The sequence below is a fragment of the Plecotus auritus genome (genome assembly GCF_963455305.1).
Source record: "Plecotus auritus genome assembly, chromosome: 6".
Classification (NCBI taxonomy): domain Eukaryota; kingdom Metazoa; phylum Chordata; class Mammalia; order Chiroptera; family Vespertilionidae; genus Plecotus; species Plecotus auritus.
Window position 1 is genome coordinate 150,365,225 of NC_137773.1, and position 18,535 is coordinate 150,383,759.

Genomic DNA, 18,535 nt, shown 5'->3' on the forward strand with positions numbered 1-18,535 from the left:
TTCAGGTTCCAGCTCCATCACTTAGTAGCTGTGTCTTTCAGTCACTTTTTTTTTTTTAAGTTGACCTCTCTAGCATTGTCGCCTATAAAATCCAGACTGTAATAGTACCTATAACTCTTGGGCTAATGCTGGGGTTCTGTGGAATCACACACGTGGGTGCCCAGCAGAACGCCTGGCACTATCCGCCATGGTGTCACAGCCCAGTGCCCGGCACGCTTTGAGTGCTCTGTGGTGGCAGGCGTCCTTGTGTTCCAAGTTCCCTAAGAGGGCAGACTGGTGACCTGGGGTTTCATGCCTGCTCTGGCTCTGGGGCTGGTGCAGGGCCCTGGAAAGCCTCTCCGGATGCCCTGTACTCTGTGGGAGGCTGAAGTGGCCAGTCTGCCCGCTGTCCAGTGGTTTTTCCTTTAGCACTGCATGCTGTTGTGTCCAGGGTCCTTGGACCACAGGACACAACAGCATGGTGGATAGGAAATAGAAGCCCCAGGACACGGGACAGGCCAGACCAGGCCCAGAAAGGCATCAGGCCTTGGGTAGAAACAAGAAATCGATGGGGTCCATCTGTCTCGTGGTCTGTTGGAGCCAGAGCTTCCTGGGTGTTGAGGGTGGGCTCCTGACTTTTCTGACAGTAGGGCGGGCTTGCAAGATTGCTCTGCAGGGGACTACTGGAATTGGGGAGCTGGAAAAATACCTCCAGAACTGGATTCCTTACTGCAGCTGCTTTTAATAGAACTTTCTTATTTTTCTCTGGAAAGGCCTCACCTTTCTCCTCGCTGCACTGGGAATCCTGGCAGAAAAATAACGGGGAGTTGGGGGGTGGGGGAGTTGGGGAATAAAGCCCCAAGAAGGGGCTTTATTCCAGCCCCCCGGAGAAGGAGGTCAGTGAGTGCCTCTGTTTGCCCACCCACCCCTTCCCCCACCTCCCCCCCCCCCCCCCCCCCGCAAATACTCCAGGCCAGCCCTGGCTGAGCTGACACTTGACAGCGTCTGCAGTTTACCTTGGCGCAGGTCCAGAGAGTTCGGCCCAGACTGGGGCGGCCCCCACCTTTCCACCTTGTTACCAGCCCCCCTCTCCAGCGCAAAGAACAGTTTAAATATAAATCAGTCCTTGACACAAACAGAACCTCAGCGAGTCTCAGAGCCATCACCGGAACTGAGAATCCAGGTTTTCTTTCGGCTGCGAGTGCAAACAAGCAGAGACTGGCTCAGTAAATCTCCCCAGTGCGTCGGAAGGGGCGCAGGGATCCCCTCGCCTCCAGAATCCCCGGCTCTCTTCCCACACCCCTGGCTCCCGTTGGCCCCTCCAGAACCCCTTGGTCCTTCTCCTGCCTCCTCCTGCCCCCATAGCCCTGCAGACCCCTTCTCCGGTCCCCTTCAGTATTTCCCCCCCCCCCCCCAGCGGGTTTCCGCTGCACCCACCCCCGCCCCGCCAGCCCCCCAAACCCGGGAGACTCCACCCTCCTGCAGCCTCCTGCCCCCTCCAGCCACCACCTCGCTTCCCGCGGGCCCGCCACACCGCCAGCCCCCTCCCAGCAGGCGGTACCTTCCCCAGCGGCGTTCCAGCCTCACGGGTCCAAGCCCAACTCCAGGAGCAGAGACACATCCCGGGCCAGGAACCAGGTCAAGTGCGGCGGCCGCCTCGTCACACCTGTCCGTGGGGGCGGCGGGGGCGGGGGCGGGGGCTCGCAGCGCCTGAGACACGCGAGTTGAAGAGGGAGGAGGGAGGGCGCGTTTCATCATCGGCGGCGCCTGCGGCGGCCACTTATAAAACTTCTGGGCGCGCACTCTCTCGCTCAGTCCCCGCGCCGCGCGCCTCCTCCGGCCACCGCCGCCGCACCAGCCCGACGCCTAGCCCTTGCTCTGCCGGCCTCCCGCCCCGGGCCCTGCCGCCGCCCTGACCCGGCCAGAGGGACACCGCCCAGCGCCACTGCTGTCGTCCAGCACCGCACCCGCCCCGTCGTTGCTCGCCACCATGGGGCTCCTGCCCAAGCCAGGAGCGCGACAGGGCAGCGGCACCTCCTCGGGCTCAGCCCGCCGCTGTTCCCGTTCCTTCTTCGGCAACATTAAGGTGAGTGGAGAATCAGGGACCGTCCTGACCGAGCCGCACCGGGTGCACCTTTCGCGGAGACCAGGGGGCTCTGGATGCAGTGGGGCTCCCTGCTCCACCCTCCGTGCCGTGCTCCCGGACGCCTGCCCGGGTCTGGCACGGCGGGCGAGGGAACCCCTGGACAAGCGGACACGTGCTGGGTGTGTGGTAGTGGTGGTGGTGCTGGTGGTGGTGGTGGGTGTACATGCGCGCGCGTGCATGCTCACAAGCCCTCATCAGTGTAAGAAACAGGACATTAAAAGTACCTGCTTATCTGGACAACTCTATTCAGATAGTCCAGGCACCAGCCCAGGGAATGTTCTGTTCTTTGATTGAAAAAGAACATCTCATGGCACTTTTTCGATCTCCTTCAAGCAGTTACTTCCTTAAGGGGGTGTGCTTGGTGGTGTCGGGGTCTGGTGCCCTACGGGGCAAGGCTGTGGTCCCTTTAAGATGGAGGAGATGAAAGCCCACTCATCTGTGGTGGGTGGTGGAAGGGATGTTCTCCTTCTCCAGGATTTCCCATCCCCAAGAGCAGCAACAGGAAGGCTCTGCTCCCTCCCTGCCTGCACGCAATGTTCCGGACCCCCTACCTCCTCCCGGGCCGCCCCCAGGGCTCTCAATCCTGTGCACTGAGGCCAGCCTACCATGACTGGAAATGGCCCCAGGAAGGCACTGGACTCCCACAGGCTGCTCAGTAACGGATAGGCAAGTTCTGGGGAGTGGGTGAAGAGAAGATGGGGTGAGGCAGCTGCGTGGTCTGGACACTTTCTTCTCCAGGGGGTCAGGAAGCTTCCCATTCCATCATGTGTCTAGGAGGACCCAGAATGGTTGAATTCACGTTCAGGCTTTTTTGCCCATTCTGGTGGCAGTGCACCTCCTGGAGGGGGCAAAGCTGGTGAGAATGTGGGAGGTTGCAGAGCCCACATCAGGGCTCCTTGGGGTCAGGGTGGGGATTATGATGCAGAGCAGTTGTTTTGGACAACCAGACAATCAGATGTGGCTAGGTGAAGCCTCCGGGGGTGCAACTAAGGGGCATCCAGACGTGAGTGTCCAACAGAAAGGAATCTGGAGCCGTAGCCAGTCTGGCTCAGTGGATAGAGTGTTGGTCTGCGGACTGAAGAGTCCCAGGTTCGATTCTGGTCAAGGGCACATGCCGGGGTTATAGGTTTGATGCCCAGTAGGGGGCGTGCAGAAGGCATCCAATCAATGATTCTCTCATCATTGATGTTTCTATCTCCCTCTGCCTCTCCCTTCCTCTGAAATCAATAAAAATATATTTAGTAAGAAAGGAATCTGGAGGTCACAGTGGATCTCACCTATTTACTTACTCGCATTGTTGGCGGGGGATCTGGATTCTCACTCCTGCTTCTGCTTTTTCCCTACACCACAATATATAAAGGCTGAATTGATGCCTTGGCTGGATATAAATAAGACACAGAAATTTTTATATAATTTAAGATAACCCTCACTTTTAGCCAGGCCTAGAGGAGAAAGAACACTGTGTGGTTTTGGTCCCACCATTTAAAAGAGTCTTGGAGAACTTTCAACAGAGAATGGTGGAAATGTTGATGTTTATAACTTAGGAGTTGGGAGGAAATGGTGGGGGAAAATAGTTGGGTGGTCTGAAAAGAGAGGGTCTCAGGAGGGAGCCAGGGTGGGGGCAACTTCCGCTATTTTCACTGGAAGGGCAGGAAGGACGACTTGTTCCAGAACAGATGCCTGACAGCAAGGCTAACCCCAAATGAGATAGATTCACTGAGACCCTCCCCGAGTCCCTAAAATAAATGCACTTATGGCAGCCGTTTCTTTGAAGATCTGTAAAAATAAGACACTTTATCACATGCTGATGATTGAGCCACACGTGCCTGAGGCCTGAGCCCAAGCCAATTGGCCTCCTAAAGTCTCATACCAGTTGAGAGTTTTTCTTAACTCTAAAAACCAGGTTTTCTTAATTATTGCCTCTGCTGATCCATAGTAATTCTTAGAACAGAGTTTGGCGAGACTTCTACTTGGCTTCACGTATCAGCCTGAGACCAGGTACAAGGCTGGATATCTTGAGGCAAATAGGGGGTCTGGAATTTCATTAGTTAAACTTAATTAACCCTTTTCTTCCAGAGAATGCCACTGCCCATCTGGGGGCTTTGCTATGAGAGGTTGGGTGGCTGCCCAAATCCTCCTAGTGGGGTACAGACTGGACACATCTTGTGATATGTGTGGCATGGAGAGGGGACAGGGGAAACCCAACCTGAGAACCCATCCTTTTTCTAGATTCCTTGTTGCTGGGACAGATGAACCATTTGGCTTTATGACATTCCTGCAAAACCCCACATACCATATATATGGTTTAGGGGAAGGGGTGAAGTCAGGGGACTCAGATCCAAGTCCCAGTCTAGGCTTTTACTGACCAGGTGACACAGGAAAGCATTTTTACTGACCAGGTGGAAAGCATTTCTCACCTGTCCAGGGCTTCAGAGTCCTTACATGAAAACACTGGGTAACAGGAACAATCCCTACCTCATGGGGCTCCCTAAGGATGACGTGGGGTGAGGCATAGAAGAGCTTTGTGAACCCCGCTGGGTTCTCTGGGATTGGCATCAACGTGAGGCTAGTTCTTGCTTCAACGAACAGGACTGCACATTCAAACGCCGTTTAGGATCTAGTGTTCCACTAATTATAGTTAATAGTTAAGAAAAACTATAGTTAATAATAATCATGTCCAAAATAATAGTAATAGCTAACAGTGATGGAACTGTCTGAATGTCCCAGGAACTACGCAAGTATTTTACCAATATTTAATCTTCATTACAACACTCTCAAGTGGGTACAATGACCGTCCCCAGGAATGATGAGGAAAACAAGGCTTAGTGAGATGGGTCCCTTGTGCATGGAGACACAGCCAGAGAGGGGCAGTATAGAGGAACCAGGTCTGAGACTCCGGAATCAGAGCCCCTAATGGCTGTCCATTCTGGCCCTCACCATCATATTTTGGGTTAGCACGTGGGGATACCCTTGGGTGTACTTGTTCCCAGGGGTCAAAGCTTTCTTAGCCCTGGACCTACACATCCCAGCCGTGACCAGGGGGTGCCGAGGTGGCTGCACCATGTCTGCTCCTAGTCCCTAGCAGGCTCATACCCTTTCATTCTTCATAATCTCATCTAGAGAGCCAGGCAACTCTCACTCTGGGGTGAGTTTTTCTACCTCCTTCTGCAGGAATTAATACAATGGCATTTAATCTAGAGACAGTCTCTGTGCCTCTGGCTTACAAGATTCTGAAGGAGCAGAGGATCCATGCACCAGTCATTGTCAGAGGGAGCAGTTGAGCATCCAGAACTCTAAAGTTCTAAATTAGAAACAGGTTCACTCAACGATTATGGATTATGGGGGCGGATGGAGAGGTAGGAAGGAGCCTTTGTGGCTAACTGATCCTGGCAGCCTCACAGAGATCTGTTTCTCCTTAAAATGAGATGTCTGGGGCCAAAGGGAGGTTACCTTATAAAGGGAGTGGCCAGTTGGTGACTACTGCCCAATTTCAGGCGAGTTCACGCCCAGGGTCCCAGGGCAGTGAAACAATGTAAATCCAGCCAGTGGGGGTGCAGGGCTGGGGAAGAACAGTGGGAAGAAAGGGATAGACAAATCTGACCTGACTGGCCCCGGGGCCTTCTGACCTGGGAGGGAGGCCCAAAAATGAGGGAGAGGTACTTGTTCTGGCCTCTGTCCATAGCTTCCTGAGGTCTCTGGGGCCCACCCCTGGGCTTAACCTCAGTTTCCAGAGGAAAGTGCTCTATCCCAACAACTTGTAATTTTTACTCAGAAAAAACCTTCTCAATAGAATGCCTGGAGCCAAAAATTCCTTAACCGACCCCCTGAGTTAAAATGTGTCCTCTCCCCCTCAGGGGTGGTGTTTCTCTGACCCAGGTTAGCATTTACTCTGTTTTCCTGGAATGGGTCCCAGCTTTGTCTCCCCACCCCGCCCCCAAGGGGTGGGCAAGGAGAACAATGGGAGTGGGTGGGGTGGGGGTTGCAGGTCACTCAGACCCTTTCCTCCTGTCAGGATGCTCCAGGCATTTCTTAGCTTTCATTGTCTCTCCTGGTGATGAATTTGTGACCCACGCTGCCACAGAACAAATGGAAAAGCAATCTGGGTCTCATAACACAGGTAGCTCATTTCCACACTCCGATCATTCTCTTTTGTCTGTGACAGTGACTACTTTTCTTTCCATCTCGGGAGACCCAGATGTTGGGAGGTTGGGATGGGAGCGTGGCTTCCCCTCACCTTCTTCTGCTCTGCTTGTGCAATAGGTCATGGTCCACGCAGAGGAAGGTGGGTGGCCCCCAGTCCAGGTGGCACCCCTCCTTGTTCTCCCTCTTCACACCCCTGCTTGGTTTTATCCTGTCCTGTGGTTTTAACCCTTAATTCACCCCTCTTCCCGCCTGTGGAGACTCTGGCCTGCAGAGAGCCCCAGTTACGTGCCAAAGCCCAAGAGAGAGTACTGGGCTAGTTTGGCCCTCAGACTGCTCTGTAAGTTCACTGGCGTGTCCTTGGGCATTGCCGTCAGTTTCTGTTGAGGAAGGATGTGAAGAAACAGCTGTGTGAATTTATACTTGTGTCTACCGCACAGGACCGGCACAGGTGGGTGTCACTACAATACTTGGGAGAAAGCTGGGTTCTTAGGATCAGACAAAAACTTGAATTATTTTTGAGTTTTAAAAAAACTTACTTGGAAACAATTGTAGATTCATAGAAAAAATAGTACTGAGAGGTCTTGTGTACCTTCACCCAGTTTCTCCCAATGGTTCCATCTTATATAAACTACAGTGAAATACCAAAGGCAGGAAATAGACATTGCTGTAATGCATATGTAGAGGTCCATGCCATTTTATCAAATATATAGATTCATGGAACCACCACCCCACCACTTCAGTACACAGAGCTGTTCAGTCACCACATAGTCACACCCATCCCCTTTCGACTACCATCCCTAACGCCTTGCAACCGCTAATCTGTTCTCCATGGCTATAATTTTGTCATTTGGAGAATGTTATATAAATGGAATCATAGTGTGTGACCTTTGGAGATTGGCTTTGTTCATTCCACACAGGCCCTTGAGACCCATCCAGGTTGCTGTGGGTATCAGCGGTTTGTTCCTTTTCATTGCTGAGTAGTATCCCACGGCAGGGACGCACCATGATTTGTCTAACCAGTCACTTGCTGAAGGACATTTGGGCTGCTTCCAGTTTGGGGCAAATGCAAATAAAGCTGCTATGAACAGTCGTGTACAGGTTTTTGTGTGGACATAAATTTTCATTTCTTTGGTGTAAATGTCCAGAAGTGTATTTGTAGTTACATGTTGATTTTTTAAAAAAGAAACTGCCCAACTATTTCCAGAATGGCCATAACATTCTACGTTTTCACCCGCAATGTGTGAGAGATCCAGTTTCTCTATATTCTTGCCAACATGTGCTGCTGACACAACTTTTTATTTCAGCTATTCTAATAGGTGTGTAGTAACCTCTCAGCATGGTCTTAATTTGCATTTCCCTAATGGCTAGTGATGTTAAACACCTTTTCATGCATTTATCTGCCATGTGTGTATCCTCTTCATTGAAATGTCTGCTCATATTATTTTGTTAATTTTCTAATTGGATTTTTTTTTTTTACTATTGTTTTGAGAGTTCTTTATACTTACAAGATACAAGTCCTTTGTTGGGCACATGGTTTGCAAATACTTCCTCCCAGTCAGTAGCTTTTCTCTCCCTTAACAAGGTCTTTCACAGAGAAAAAGTTTTGATGCTGATGAAGTCTAATTTATAATTTTTTAATATTTTGGATCCTACTTTTGGTGTGATGGATGAGAATTCTTCACGAAACCTAGTCCCTGAAAATTTTCACCTGAAAGTTTTCTAATTTTGCATTTAAATCTATGATTTGCTTTGTGTTAAATTTTGTAGAAGTGTGAGATTTAGTCATTATTATTATTATTATTATTATTATTATTACTAGAGGCCCGGTGCACAAAATTTTTGCACAGGGGTGGGGTGGGTGTCCCTCAGCCCAGCCTGCATCCTCTCCAATCTGGGACATCCCTCTCACAATCCGGGACCACTGGCTCCTAACTGCTCACCTGCCTGCCTGCCTGCCTGATCACACCTAACTGCCCCCCTTGATGGCCTGGTCATCCCCAACTGCCCCCCCTGCCAGCCTGGTTGCCCCCAACTGCCCCCCCCCACCCGCTGGCCTGGTCGCCCTAACTCCCCCCCACCCCCCCGCCAGCCTGGTTGCCACTCACTAACCCCCCTGCTGGCCTGGTTGCCCCACGCAGCCCGCTGCTCAGTCGTTTGGTCTGCCCTCACTAAGCCCCCTGCCGACCTGGTTGCCCCACACAGCCTGCTGGTCACCCCACGCAGCCTATTCGGTCATCCATTGGTTTGTTTCGGTTGTGACAGTCACTTAGGCTTTTGTATATATATAGATTATTATTAGTAGTAGTAGTTTTTGCCTATGGTTATCCAATTACTCCTGCACCATTTGTTGCAAAGACTAACCATTCTCTATTGAATTGCCTTTTTTAAAAGCATGTTTTTATTGGTTTCAGAGAGGAAGGGAAAGGGAGAGAGAAACAGAAACATCAATGATGAGAGAGAATCATTGGTCGACTGCCTCCTGCATGACCCCTACTGGGCATAGAACCCACAACCCAGGCATGTGCCCTAACCAGGAATGAAACCATGGCTTTCTGGTTCATGGGTCGATGCTCAATCACTGAGCCACTCCAGCCTGGCTGAGTTGCCTTTTAATTTTGTTGAAAATCAGCTGGCCTTACTTGTGTGGGTCTGTTTCACTGATGTATGTGCATCTCTGCCAGTACCACCCTGTCTTGATTACTGTAGCTATACAGACAGTCTTGAAATCAGGTGAAAGCTTGATTTTTATTGTGCAATGGTATGTGTTTATCCTATGGATGCCAAATTTTATAACCCATTCAGTGTCCTTTCTACTTTGCCTTTTAGGAAGATTTAAGGGCAGATCAAAGCTCACTTTTAGTACCTGGATGGGATTTTATGCAAATATGTGCTCCAGCTTTCCTTCTGACCTTTGCTGAGTGCTTATCTTTTCCCTTGATTTTTAAGTTTGTGTTCCTAACTTCTTCTATGCCACAGCCCTGCCCTGAGGGAGGTATCAGCATCTCCATTTCACATTTGAGGAAACTGAGGCTCTTCCAAGACCACATACCCAGCAAATGGCAAAGCAGAAGTTCCCACCCAGGGTCTTATCACTCCCCAGTCTCTCCTTCCCAGGGGCACAGAATGCCTCTCAGTTCTGTAATCTCTAGTCCGTGAACATCTGGGCCTGATCTCAGTGATCTCTGATGTCCTTTCAGGTTCTCAGATTCTCATCTCATTGCTGTTCCGTTGCTGATTGAGATGAGACTAGGAGCAGGGCCAGCTGGGTCTGGGCTTAGCTGGGAGACCTGCCTGCTATAAAATCTTTGCTGAAATCTTTGATCAGTTCCCAGCTCTCGCTCTCAGGTTAAGGACCTTGATTCCCTGGTTGTGTTTTACTGGTCGGGATGGATTAAATTTGATCGGGGTGGGGAATGAAACCAAAGCAGGGCCTCTCAGCCTCCACTGCAGGGTGGAAGGATGGGACGATACTATCAGTGGGCAGCTCTCTTTCCCAGCTGAGCTGTCTTCCTGGCCGCTTCACCCTGTTGAATGGAAATGTTAAGGATCCCAGGGGGAAACGTTGGAGGTTCATACACAGCTGGGGGGCACCAGCCCAAGACTTGTGACCTTTGGGACATTCGGTGGTGTCAGCATTGGCACTGAGCCCCTCAGGGCTGTCCCCTGCCTCTGGAAATGGGGGCAGACTAACCCTTCCTTAGAGATTTAGTATGCACAAGTCCTGTAGGAGCCCAAGAGCCCCGATGACAAGTCTCATGTTGTTTACCCAAACAATACCCTTGGGAGATGTGGCCCAGAGCAGACAGCTCGGTGAAAATGCAGATGTCGTGGGGAGGGCTGCCGTAAGCCAGTGTTGTCAGACTGCCCCACACCATGGCCTGAATCCTAGAAGGGAGCGAGCCAGTTTCCACAGAGGGGTAGGACAAGGGGACGAAGGGAGGTGTCTGGAGATGCCTCGTACTAACCTTGAGTATTTCTGTGATATTTTATGTTTTATCCTAAAAACCAAGTGAATGTTATATTTTTTCACAATATCTGTGTGCTTCCAAGTAGCATAGTGCCTTTTCCCTCAAATCTTGGAGTATCATGTTCCAAAAGGCTGTGCATATGTGGCTCGTGGCTCCCAGATGTGGCTGCATGTGGAGCCGACAGAGTTCAGGAAGCACAACGCAGACAGACCTCAAGTCAGAACTAGTTTATCCGGTTAGTTCTCCCAGCCAGCTTGTTGGGTGCAGAGGAAACGGGTACCCAGAAAGTTTAAGTGGGACAGATGTGGGGTGTGGATGTCAGACAATTCCTGGGCTGAGTCCTGTGGGACACCCCAGGAGAGGAGCACCCTAAAGAACGCAGAGAGGCCCCTGTGGGCCTGGGGAAAGGGGATGGTGGCAGAAGGGAGGGGCAGGGAGGACAGCAGGCTTCTAGAGTCACATTTGTCCTGCCGATAGCCTGCCAAAGAGATTGCAAGACAGGACTACACTGACCACTTTCTCAATCTGTTTTCCTAGTCATTCCTGCCCGGTGCCTCAGGCCCTTTGGAAATCTTTCTGCTTTGCCTCTGAGTCACAGTGCATTTGAGAGAAGTGCTGGGAGCCTGGGCCTCACTCGTGCACAAGCCTTTCTTGAGTGTCTCTCGTGTGAGGCTCTTTACCAAGTGTCACTGTTGCCTCTTGGCTCCCAAGCTTCCAAGAAACCATTGCCTCTAAGTTCCCTGCTTCCCAGTGTGACCAGCTGCCTCAATTTGCCCAGGACTGAGGGGTTCCTGGACACAGGACTTTCAGTTTTAAAACTGGGAAAGTTCTGGTCAGATTGGGATGAACTGGTCACCACTGCCTCCTTTGCTGTGACATTTTACAGGAGAGGACTTCCACCTTCTGACGGTGGGGCAGGGAGGCTCCGATGGAGGGGCAGGGCAGTGCCCAGGCACGGGAATAAGCCTCAAGGATCCACGGCCAGGAGAAGCTGGAGGCTTCCTGAGAGAAGAGAATGAGCCGCGCAGTGAGGCCCACTGCTCCCTTGTTTGTGGGGAAGTCCTCCGGCCCAGTCCTGCCTTCATGGCTCGCTGTGATTTTTATGGCATTTTAAACTCTTCGTGGTATAGAATCTATGCAAATGGGGATAAGACGGGGCTACAGAAAGATGGTGCTTCCTGGCTTATAGAATTATTGGATTTCAGAATTGAAATGGACTAGGAAGCTCATCTGCTCAAAGAGGCGGGAATCCTCTTTCTGACGATGTCCTTGCCTCTGCTTGCATAGCCCCCGTGATGGGGAACTCACCACATCCCAAGGCAGGCACAGCAACGGGTAGCACCACAGGTTTTTAGCCAGTCTTTCCTATGCTGAGCTGAAGCCTGCCCCTGCTCTCCCATGGAAACCCCCCAGAGTGAAACGGGCAGACTCCCCTCTCCTGTCACTCTCCTGGCTGTTTCTAGTAGAAAGCAGTCTCCCCTCCCCTACAGCCCCTCTAACTGAGGAGCTGCTGAAAGTTTAAGTGGGACAGATGTGGGGTGTGGATGTCAGACAATTCCTGGGCTGAGTCCTGTGGGACACCCCAGGAGAGGAGCACCCTAAAGAACGCAGAGAGGCCCCTGTGGGCCTGGGGAAAGGGGATGGTGGCAGAAGGGAGGGGCAGGGAGGACAGCAGGCTTCTAGAGTCACATTTGTCCTGCCGATAGCCTGCCAAAGAGATTGCAAGACAGGACTACACTGACCACTTTCTCAGTCTGTTTTCCAAGTCATTCCCGCCTGGTGCCTCAGGCTGAAACGAAAAGCCACCCTCCTTTGAAAGCCAAGCCTTGCTGAGGGGCACGTGTGGCCCCGGGCTCCTGTGTCCCAGAGCACAAAGCTGTCCTTGCTGGTTCCTTTCACTGTTGTGGCCCCGGGCTCCTGTGTCCCAGAGCACAAAGCTGTCCTTGCTGGTTCCTTTCACTGTGAGGAGCTTGGCCATCACTCACAAGGAGACCTCAGGCTTTGTGAGGTCGGTGGGCTCAGGGCTTCCTAGAACCAGCAGAGACCTTCCCATGATGGGGACCCCATCCATCAAGCCCGGAAAGCCTGCTCCCACCCCATCTCCCCACTCTCCCTCCTCTCCCATCTTTCTCTGTCCTCACCCCACCCCCCACCCCAGCTCTCGTGTTTCCCTGACTTGGGGAGCTTTTCTGGAGTGTCCATACCAAGCCTGGAAGACCCCGGACAGGTCATTGGGTCCACCCTCCAGCGAGATGACGTGGCTCTGGAGGAAGGAAAGGGGCTCCCTGGGGACCACAGGCCCTAACTGATCACCAGAGGGCCCAACAGAGACACTTACAGTGGGCATCTAGCCACAGACCCGAGCCAGCCAAGCCCAGCTTTGCTGCTTCAGTCCTTCATACCGTCGGACACGGGCAGGGCTGCTTCTTTATATGTATCGTTTTATTTTCCCAAGCCAACTTGACCATGGTGGCCCCGAAAGTCTTTGTTGCTCAGTTTCCATTCCCGCACCCCTGATCATAAGGCCAGACCAATACTCCAGATGTCCAGCCCACAGCATTTAGACCAGGGGCCCGGCGTGGGGGAGGGCCATGATCAAGTGGCTTGGAAACACTTCCTGAAAGAATAAGTGTCACTCCTTCACCCAGGAACTTAGAATGAGGACACGACTTGTATATGTAGCCATTGGAGAGTCAATCAACAGATCGTAGGATGTCCATCAATGGAATATTTACAAACCGTGTTTTGAAGTTTTATTGAGAATAGTTTAAACTTGGGGGAAGGCTTCATTCTAAAATATTAAGTAGAGGCAGCAGAATGGACAACGCACGTAGAGCTGATCCAAATTCTTAAGAGTCACAAGGAGACTTGAAGAAGGGATACCTGAACAGAGATAGTTCTCTTGTTTTGAAATTCTGTAAAAGCATTTGTTCTTCTTTGTGACTTTCTATGTTTTCCGTTCTTCTACCATAAACATGTTCTGTATTTCTAATTAGAAAAAACTACTAAGTAAAAAGCCCCAATGTCTGTGGCTACTAGCCCGCACCCTCCTTTGCTGGTATTGTAGGGTATGCAATGCTATGGAAAGCGAGAGGTGACTGGTCTCCAGGTTCCCGGGGATGGACCAACGGTGTGGCCAGGACGGCCGCCAGGAGGATGGGGTTATCTGGAAGGACCATTCCTGCAGTGCCCATCATGGTTCCCACGGCATTGATATCTTTTATCACATTTGAATCTTATGGCTCCCCAGGGATGAGGGAAAGTCAGATAATAATGCTGTAACTCCTAAAGAGAGGTAACACTGTGGAACATTTTCTTTTTTGGGAAGAGCGTGAGGAGTTTGTGTCCAGGAAGGCCTCTCTGCTCTTCTGGTGCCCGCTCCCAGGGGCTGGCTCAGGGCTTGGGAATCCAGCCCACAGGGTTGGCCAAACATCTCAGGGAAGTGAGTGTATCTGATTGGCTTTGTGCCATGTAAGAAGAGTGGGCCTGATTGGGGAGGCGGTGAGGACAGAGGCTGGGACAGGATCTGCTGAGTGCTGCCTGAGGTTGGTCCTGAGCCTGGAGTTTTGCACCTGGGAGGATGTGAGGGCACCCCTGCGTGGGCTCTCACCCAGTCATTTGGTGAACTTTGATTGCCCACCCATTGTTTGCAAAGCAGTACTTTGCTAGTGTTATGAAGATCTCTGAGGCCAGGAATGGTGTCAGCATGTCTGCTGAGATGCATTCATTTGTTCCCTCATTCATGTGGCCCGTAATTATTGGTCACCTACCGTCAACCATTGGAGGTACAGTAATGAACAAAACAGAGTGGGCTATGCTCTCATGAGAGTTACAAACGGTGAGCAGATAAGCCAATAAATGCAAAGTTACAAAAGTGTCAAGTAAGAGGGAAAAGAACTGGATTTATGAAGGGGAAGGGGGTCAAGACAAAATGGGATTCTGCTTAATACATATGGGGCCATCACCTCTGAATCCGAGCAAGTCACCTTCATGCTTATGATATATAACCTCTGTGTGGGGAACACAACCGTGAAGCAGGCTAGGTCCCTATCTTGTTAGTCGGGATAACATGGATCCTAAAGAACTATAGTGAATTATGGTTTCCATCCATATGACGGGTTCACATAGGGGACCCCCCTCCTACCACAAATACCCAGGGATGCTGCATGAAATAGAGCGCCAACAAATACTTAAATGCATAGCTGAGCTTGAAAGAAAGAAAGTGAAATCTTTAGGTTCAAGAACTGAGGAATGAATTGAACACCGAAACAATGAATGTACAGCTGACCCTGCAGCAGGGGTTGCGGGGGGGAATGTGTGTGGCGTGATTGGACCAGTAAAGAAACTCCTCATGGAGATTGGGTGTTAGTAATGACACAGGTACCAAAGATGACATGGGGAGCTGGCTCTCAGACTCATGCATAACTCTGGGCCCCTTGGTGAGAAGGGAACTAATAAGACTCTGCCACCACCCTAGGGGCAGCAAAGAGGCTTATGTCTAACAGGACCCCTGGGTGAAATAATTCCTTTGAAAAATCAAAACCCCAAGTCTGTGTCCTATGGCCTGGAAACAGAACTTGTACATGCATATGGCCTGGGACTCTCTAAGCAAATAAATTAGCTTAAAACATTTCTTCTAGGCTGGTGATAATTCTTTGCCATCTTGTAAACACAAACATGAAACCACTCTGGAGGGATACTTCCATAATCCAGACTAACTAGAATTCCCAAGAGAAGACAATGCCGTGGAAGAGATGCTTATAACAAAACGTTAGACAAGGAGACCCTGGCCGGGTAGCTCAGTTGGTTAGAGCATCGTCCTATATGCCAAGGTTGGGGTTTGATCCCCAGTCAGGGCACATATAAGAGACAACCAGTGAATGTATAAATAAGTGGAACAGCAAATCAATGTTTCTCTCTCTTTGTCTCTCCCTCTTTCCCTCCGTTCCTCTCTCCCTTCCCCTCCCTCTCTCTCTCCCTTCCCTTCCTTTTTTCCCTCCCTCTCTCTCTCTCTCTCTCTCAAATCATTTAAAAAAAAAAAAAAAAAGCTATACAAGGAAATGATTCACCATAATCAACAGGCAGTATCAATGAGGAGAATTAGCACCACAAGATTTTGAGATAATGGAACGTTCTGAAAGAGACTATAAAAATACATTAAAATGTTTAAAGAGGTGCCAGAAGAAATAGAAAACACCAGGAAAGAACAAACACTATGAAAAGGGAACAGGCAAGTTTGAGAAACACATGGGAATTCTAGAAATGAAAAATATTGACATAGAAAATAAAAACTCAGTGAATGGTTAAATAGCAGGTAAGATGCAACAAATGGCTAAATAACAAATAAGAGAATTTCCCAACTTGAAATCCCTAACTTAATCACACCTACACTCAATGATGACTAGTAAGTGGAAGATGGGGTTAAAGAAGTCACCCCAAATGCAGCACAGAGGAATAAAGAAATGAAAACTGTGAAGGACAGGTTAAGAGATATGGGGACAATAAGGACCAAGTGCAAGGTGAGTCTGAAATGAGTGAGAGTAGAATGAATATGTGATAGGTAATGTTGAAAAAATCATAGAGAATTTCCAGAATTCATAAAACATATAGTACTTCGATATAAAGATAGCACAGTAAGTTCTGACAGGAATTTACAAAAAATAAAACAAAACAAAACAAAAAACACCCACACATATCACACTGAATCTGCAGAACCGTAGACAGGGAGCTTTTAAGAGCTACTAAAGTGAAATTACAGATTACTTATAAAAATTAATAATTAGACCAACAAGAGGCTTCTCAATATAAATAATAGATACTAAAAAATAATGGAATAATTTTCAAAATGCTAAGAGAAAAGTACAACCAAATTCAGATTTTATAAATAATAATTCAAGAGGACAAAATAGAGATTTTTAAGTCCAAGGCAGAGAATTTAGTAATCATGAGTCCTCACTAAAATAAACTACTAAAGGATGAAATTCATAATGCATGAAATCAGACACAGAAGGGAAGGATAGGCTACAAAAAGTGGTAGTGATTATTGATTGTAGATAGACAAAAAGAATAATGGCTGATGGAGGGTCAGAAAAAAATGGAAGGTGAGTAATACACACCAATAAATGGAAAATTGGAGTTAAAATTTTAAGTCCTTGGCTTGTTTGGGTGGAGGGTGGAAGAACTCATCACCTTTAGTCTTTGCTAAGGCAGTTAGGCATGTGCAGATGTATGGGTAATCATTAAGAAAAAAGGCATTGGCGGCCTATCTTCCAAAGCAGAAGAGGGTGAAAAGTAGAGACCTACTTAAACCAACAGAAAGCTGGAAAAGAATGAATAAAAGTCAAAAAACAACCAACAAACAAAAGATGTCATGATAAAGAAGAGCACCGTGAAATGAAGTAGATATAAATCTGTATTTATCAGAAATTATAACACATGAACATGGACTGCTGTCACCATTTCAAAGCTAGAGAATCCAGACTGGACAATGAGAGAGAGAGAGGAGAGGGGGGATTTAGTTACACTTTCTTTAAAAGAAAAAGTTGAAAATCAAAGGACAAAAGAAGATATATCAGGAGAATGCCAACTAAAGAAAGATTCATCTACCTTAATAACAGAGAAGAATGTTTAAGGCAAAAAGAATGTCAAATTGTGAGGTGTTTGCAATGTCTAAAACTGACCAGGGACTAATGTCTAGAATACATAAGGATCTCCTGATAATCAACAAGAAAAAGATAAGAAACACATTAGAAAAATAAGTGAGGGAAATCCCTGCCCTTATCTTCAGGAAAAAATCATGGAACTGGACTCTGATTGGTTCCCCTGGGTCATGGGCCTCTCCCGGAGGCGGGGCAGAGTACTCTGGGGACTTCTTCTGCAACCTTGTGGTTGACTAGGAGCCCTGCTTTAAAACAAGAGGGAGCACTATTCTCAGGACTGAGCAGACAGGACAATGGAGACTTCTATGGAGAGGGAAAGAACAGACTCAAGGAGACACCAGAAAGGAGGAGGTGTGGTCCTGTTGAGGGGGAAAAAAGGCAGCCTGAATGAGAGCATTGGTTGTGGGGAAGAAGGGACGTGTTGGTATGAACCAGGGTTTGTATTAGTTTTGTATTGCTGCTCTAACAAATCACCATCAATTTAGTGGCTTAAAATAACACGATCTTAACAATTTTACAGTTCTGGAAGAAAGAAGACCTAAAATCGAGGGGTTGGTAGGTCTGTGCTCTTTCTGGAAGCTTCAGTGGAGAATCTGTGTCCTTGCCTTTCCTAACTTCTAGAGGCCACCTACATTCCTCAGTTCATGGCTCCTTCCTTCATCCTCAAAGTCAGCAGCTTAGCATCTTGGCATCTTTCTCCCTCTCACCTTTTTTTTCTGAATGACTCCTGCCTCCCTCTTGTAAGGAAGGACCATTGTGATTACATTGGGCACACCCAGATAATCCAGAATAAACTTCTTATTCTAGAACCTTAATTTAATCATATCTGCAAAGTCTTTTTGGCCACGTAAAGCAATGTAGTCACAGGTTCTGAGTATTCAGACATGGACATTGGGGAGGCCATTGTTTTGTCAACTTCAGGGTTCAATCAAACCAGAGCCAATAGAAAATACACACACAGACACACACACCATATGTGTATGTATAGATATTAAGAGATTTATTAAAAGGAATTTGCTTACATAATTGTGGGGGCTGGATAAGCAAAACCAGATTTCACAGGGCAGGCAGCCAGGAAAGGATGATCACAGGCATGGGCTGAAGCTGCTGTCCACAATCTCTCTCCTCTCACTCTGTCCTGCTTTTAAGGCCTTCTGATTGATTGAATCTGGCCCATGCAGATTTTCTAGGATAATCTTCCTTATTTAAAGTCAATTTATTATATACGGGTAGGGTCCCTAGGCCTAGCTGGCGATCAGGGCCAATCTGTCAGGTGACTGGCGGGGCAATTGGGGGGTCCCCACTGGCATCTGCCTTGGCTGGCCTGGTGCCACCCGATCGCCAGCCCCACCCCACCCCTGCCACTGCTGGTCTCCTTCTGCGGGGCAACAGGCAGGGCGATCGGAGGGTACCCCGCTGGTACCCGCCTTGGCTGGCCTGGGGCCTGCAGGCTAGGGACAGCTCCTGCATTGAGCGTCTGCCCCCTGGTGGTCAGTGCACATCATAATGACCAGTCGTTCCGTCGATTTGCATATTAGGCAATATATATATATATATATATATATATATATTGCATATACTTTTAAAATTACATCCGCACACCCCTTCCACAGCAACCCTAAATGAGTCTTTGGCTGAAT

General features: G+C 49.0%; 1 protein-coding gene across 1 annotated transcript in view; it reads left to right on the forward strand.

Annotated features, from left to right (window-relative positions):
* The first annotated feature begins 1,708 nt into the window (after window positions 1–1,708).
* Window positions 1,709–18,535, forward strand: part of SLCO2A1 (solute carrier organic anion transporter family member 2A1) — a 70,334-nt gene continuing 53,507 nt past the window's right edge. Inside the window, exon 1 of the mRNA XM_080673205.1 lies at window positions 1,709–2,065. Within this exon, the coding sequence (XP_080529331.1) occupies window positions 1,970–2,065 (96 nt within the window). The 5' untranslated portion in view covers window positions 1,709–1,969. The remainder of the gene's footprint in view (window positions 2,066–18,535) is intronic.